The sequence below is a fragment of the Octopus bimaculoides genome, chromosome 6, assembly GCF_001194135.2.
Source record: "Octopus bimaculoides isolate UCB-OBI-ISO-001 chromosome 6, ASM119413v2, whole genome shotgun sequence".
NCBI lineage: Eukaryota > Metazoa > Mollusca > Cephalopoda > Octopoda > Octopodidae > Octopus > Octopus bimaculoides.
Window position 1 is genome coordinate 64,311,653 of NC_068986.1, and position 4,824 is coordinate 64,316,476.

Here is a 4,824-nt window from a genome sequence, read left to right on the forward strand (position 1 = left end):
ATATACATATGTATATATATATATAAGCATATATGTATATATATATGTAAGCATATAAAGGAGATTTCAGCCATAATCGGCTTCGCTTGACCTCGGACTCACGGCTTCCATACACTCTCTGTTGCTCTCCTATTCGACCATATATCGAAACGTTGTTTCGCCAAGTTATAGTGGAAGCGAGTCTGTTAGTGCTATTTAATCCCATACCCCTGATAATCGTTAATAATATTTGAATTTGTTTCAAAGAATTAGAACAGACCACCCATTTCGGTTCTGACTATACATGCCGTGACTTTGAGTCAGGATTATAACGAGGAACGAGGGTGTAACTAATACTAGTCTACAATATTTGGGCTACTCCTAATTTTTCACAGATCAAGGTCAAGGATTGAATCATTAGATTCTACACTTTCAACACTCCCTAGTGTAGTCACCCAACTCGCCCATTCTGGAGTTAAACACCACCAATAAATGTTTGATTAATTTCAGGTTAAAAAGTAGTTAAACAGAAAGATAAACGTTAACTTTTGCAGTATTTACATCAAAGAAGCGGAAACTAATGTAAAGAAGATGACACAAATAGTTTACCTAAATCTACAAACCGATGGAGAAAATATCACCTAACTATGTATAGGGGCTAGCAAACTTATGATACGCTACTGAAACCATTCCCGGACGGCCTCATGAGCAGTACAGAACAGAAGTCCAAAAGACGTCTAATTTAATTTCATTCGTGCTCTCTTTCCAAATCTACACCGTCAAATGATTTATTCTGAGTGTTCATTAATATTTAGTTGGTTTAACTTTTGGAAACTGTATCGTTTTAATTGTATCGATACCGAATAGATCCTGGGTGAGCTGAAATCATGGTCGTTCATTATCGGGAATAAATGTTCTTTCTGCGGATTATGACATCCAAAATTATTTTAAGTGCAAAGCTAGAAATATATGTTCTTATATATGATTGCTGAATTCATAAGCTCAATAGTGTGTTATCTATTTTCTACGGGGAAAAAATTGACCGCAAAAGACATTTCCAAAAAGAAATTTCCTTACCACCATTAAATACCAGGTGCTAAACCATAGAAGTTTACGAAGCAATTAGTCAAATTGTAGAATGACTTGTGATAACTAGAGTTTGTATTAAATTCCACCTAATAATTGTACCGTGAAAAGTAAATTTGTGAGAAATATGTGAAAATTTGAGAAGAAAACTGTTTAGTTTTGCAAAAAAGCATTTCGATGTTATTGTGAAATCCATTAAAAGAAAAAAAAAAAAAATCAGAACCTCAAAGCGTTATATAATTTCCCCTGACAGCCAATAGGATAGGAGATGATTAAAGCAGCAGCGTGGGGAAAGCGTACTAACAAATTTCTTACCTTCAAAGGAAAGCATGCATGTACAGTTAAATCCACCATCGGTAGTTCCTCGACAAGTTCCACCGTTAAGACACGGGTTTGAAAGACAAGGATTTACAGTTTCGCAATGTTCACCTGTAAAATCTGGCAAACACTGACAAACGCCGTTGTTTTTACAAAACCCGCCATTATAACATGTTGTATTATGGCATGTTATTTCTTCCTGACAATAAAGACCAGTAAAGTTTTCCAAACAAACACATACGGGTTGCTTGTAAATTACCAAACACTGACCACCGTTTAAGCAAATATCTTTATGACAGGCTAGTTCTATTTCACACATTTTCCCTACATAACCCTTTGGACATGAACAGGTATAGCTTCCACCACTCAGTTTTGAACAGGTACCTCCATTGTAACAACTATTTATTGTACATGGATCCCACTCATCACAGTGGGTTCCTGAATACACCCCTGCGCATCGGCACTTGTAACCTGCAGGTGTATCAAATGCCAGATGACACGTGCCATTATTCTTGCAAGGGGAAAATTGGCAACCAGATGCGTCCAACTCACAGAGGTCCCCTGTGTAACCGGCTTTACATTTACAGCGGTAAGCAATGTCCGATAACCTGACACAACCTGACGATTTATTGGACGGACATGTTGCCGAAATGCACGGGTCCCATAACTGGCATTGGTCCCCTATAGAACCATTCACGCACAGGCACTTGTACGTGTCGTTATCGTTCATGATACAGGTTCCACCGTTTTTGCAGGGTTTCAAAAGATGACATAAATCTCTCCTTTGACACTCTCCTCCAATAAAACCAGGTTTACATAAACAATGCTTTCCTGTAATATTGCTGATATGACATGTTCCTCCATTTTTACAATTGATAGCAATACAGGGATCGAGGTAAGAACAATTCCTACCCTTATATTTCGTTGGACATTTGCATTTATAGGAGTTTTTCTGTGTGGGAATACAAATTCCATTATTATGACAAGGGTTATATAAGCTACAAAAATTAAACACATCACACAGTGGTCCAGTGTAACCAGATTTACATTGACATTTAAAATCCTTTTCGGTAACTGCTATACACTTTCCATTTTTGCAAGGTTTCAAACCACATGGGTCCAATGAGTCACACGTTTCACCGGAGTATCCTGGAGAGCAATCGCACTGAAAAGTGGCATTAGAACGTATTCTACACGCGGCGCCATTTTGGCAAGGAATAGATGTGCATGGATTTGAGAACTCGCAAAACTCACCAACATATCCATCAGGACATTTACACTTGAATTCGTTGTGGGACGTCATCTTACAAGTGCCGTTGTTCAAGCAGACTTTGTGAGCACATGTATCTTCATCCTCACATGTTTTACCTCGCCAGCCTCGAGTACAGTAGCAGGTGAAATTATTTGCTTGCGAAACACACGTTCCCCCATGGGCACATGGAGAGCGAATTAAACATTGGTCGAATTTGTCACAGTCCGGGCGCATATCAACTAGAAGGAAAGATGAAAAGAGAACAGTATAAGCATCATGTATATTATAATAAAATTGTTTTAAATATTATGTATTAATATAATATATTATATTATATTAATATAGTATGTTAAATATAATGTATTAATATAATATATTGATATTTTACTATTAAAAAAAGAAAGCCTCCCTGATTATTAAATATGGATAAAGATAATATTACAGAATAGAATGTTTTGTTTTGCACTGTTTGACGAATGAATATTTAATTTACAATAATTTATTTAATAGTCATTTACGGGGAGTTAATGAGTGCTTCAAGGTAACGACTGAGTTGCAAGATTGCTGGCTCGTGATGGGGCTTTTATCACCACAGATCTTATGAAATTTCTCTGACAAACACATTTAATCTTTAATGTCCTTGTCTACGTAACTGTAAAATAGGTTGTTAGCAAGTTGTTGCTCAACCTGTTTGATATAACAGACAATTCCTTCTCACATCACACTTGTGAAAAAGATCATATTAGATAATGCAGTCTCAGAAAACTATTTGAAAATACTCGATTGCCATCACTAAAATTCTTTAAATTACAGGGCTCTTTTAAGAGAACTAAACAACTACAACAACAAAGGTTAATATTATTCATTCGGTTTATCATTGTGTGATAGAGTATTTTGTTAGATTTGCTGTATGGAAAAAAACAATCTTAGTGTGGGTAAAATGAAGTCCAGCTAGTTTTCCATTATTATTGTGAACAGAACACTAAAGACTATTGTTTTGTTACTCATTAACTCCACTATGTGCGAGAGGTCAAGCAATGCCAAGATTTCATTATGGAAGTCACAGTAAATCAATTATGATCCAAAGGAGAAAACAGTAAACAAAATAAGATTTTGAATGCTGTTGGTCAACTCTAACTGAACAAGCCAATAATCAAAGGCGTTCTAGACGTGATCTTTCCCTCTTTTCCCATAGATATTGTATCCTTGCCTTCATTATCCAATGTCATCTTTTAAGACAATATGTTGTGATTTGACACACACTTAGCTGTTATTTCTAGTAAGTGGAGTGATCACGTCGAGGTTTCTTTCTCGGTTTGTAGAAGACCAAATCAGTAAAAAAGGACAACCAGCTGAATGATCAGCAGTTCGTCTCTTCTGCACTGTGTTGGTAATCAAAATATTTCTCTCGCATCAACTCACTTCAGTTCGCTCTAAGTAGGCACAAGAAAATAATAAATTTCATCGCTGTAGGAAGAAGTATTGTGAAATTGACGAGTTTTTCATTGACTTGCAAAGCATTGTGCAAATTCCCCTCTTAAGTAAACAGATCAGCCTCTTAGAACGAATATTTGTCTTCCATTCACTGGAGCTATACTGAAAATGGAGATCTGAGAAATGGTGTGTAATATGTTCGAAGTAAAAGCAACTCACCTGCTTGTCGCCATTGACTGAATGGACTAATTTCACTGAAGAATATAGATTGCACTCTGTAGAAATAGACATCATTGCCACTGTCACGTAACGGCGTATTGTAGCAGTGTTCGGTGCCACCGGAAACGGTGTTACGATGGTGGTATTTTTCGTTTCGAATTTCAATGTTGTATGTATAATTAAGCTTGTGTACCGGGTTCTTCCAGCATATCTGCGATGTTTTCCCTTTCGTAATTGTACAAAAGGTTTTTAATTCTGCAACAGACGTTAAAAGAAGTGTTGTTGAAATATATATGCACAAGGTTATATTTCTATGTTGGTTATTACCGCTTAATGTTTGTTTTAATAGTAGTATTTTTACGACACAGATTATAAGCACACTCCCCACATACTTATACACACACACAGTGACTTGTATTCAAGTTCATAGTTTTCCACACACACACATACACACACGCACACACACGCACACACACGCACACGCACACACACACACACACACACACACACACACACACACACACACACACACACAC

General features: G+C 36.7%; 1 protein-coding gene across 7 annotated transcripts in view; it reads right to left on the reverse strand.

The window, feature by feature from the left end:
- Window positions 1–4,824, reverse strand: part of LOC106867596 (adhesion G protein-coupled receptor L4) — a 364,928-nt gene that overhangs the window by 61,759 nt on the left and 298,345 nt on the right. For 6 of the 7 annotated variants that reach the window (XM_052968831.1, XM_052968828.1, XM_052968830.1 and 3 more), the window contains 2 exons: window positions 4,289–4,543; window positions 1,381–2,874 (listed from right to left, as the gene is read on the reverse strand). In XM_052968831.1, the coding sequence (XP_052824791.1) occupies window positions 1,381–2,874; window positions 4,289–4,543 (1,749 nt within the window). The remainder of the gene's footprint in view (window positions 1–1,380; window positions 2,875–4,288; window positions 4,544–4,824) is intronic. The other variant, XM_014912515.2, reaches the window with a different exon arrangement.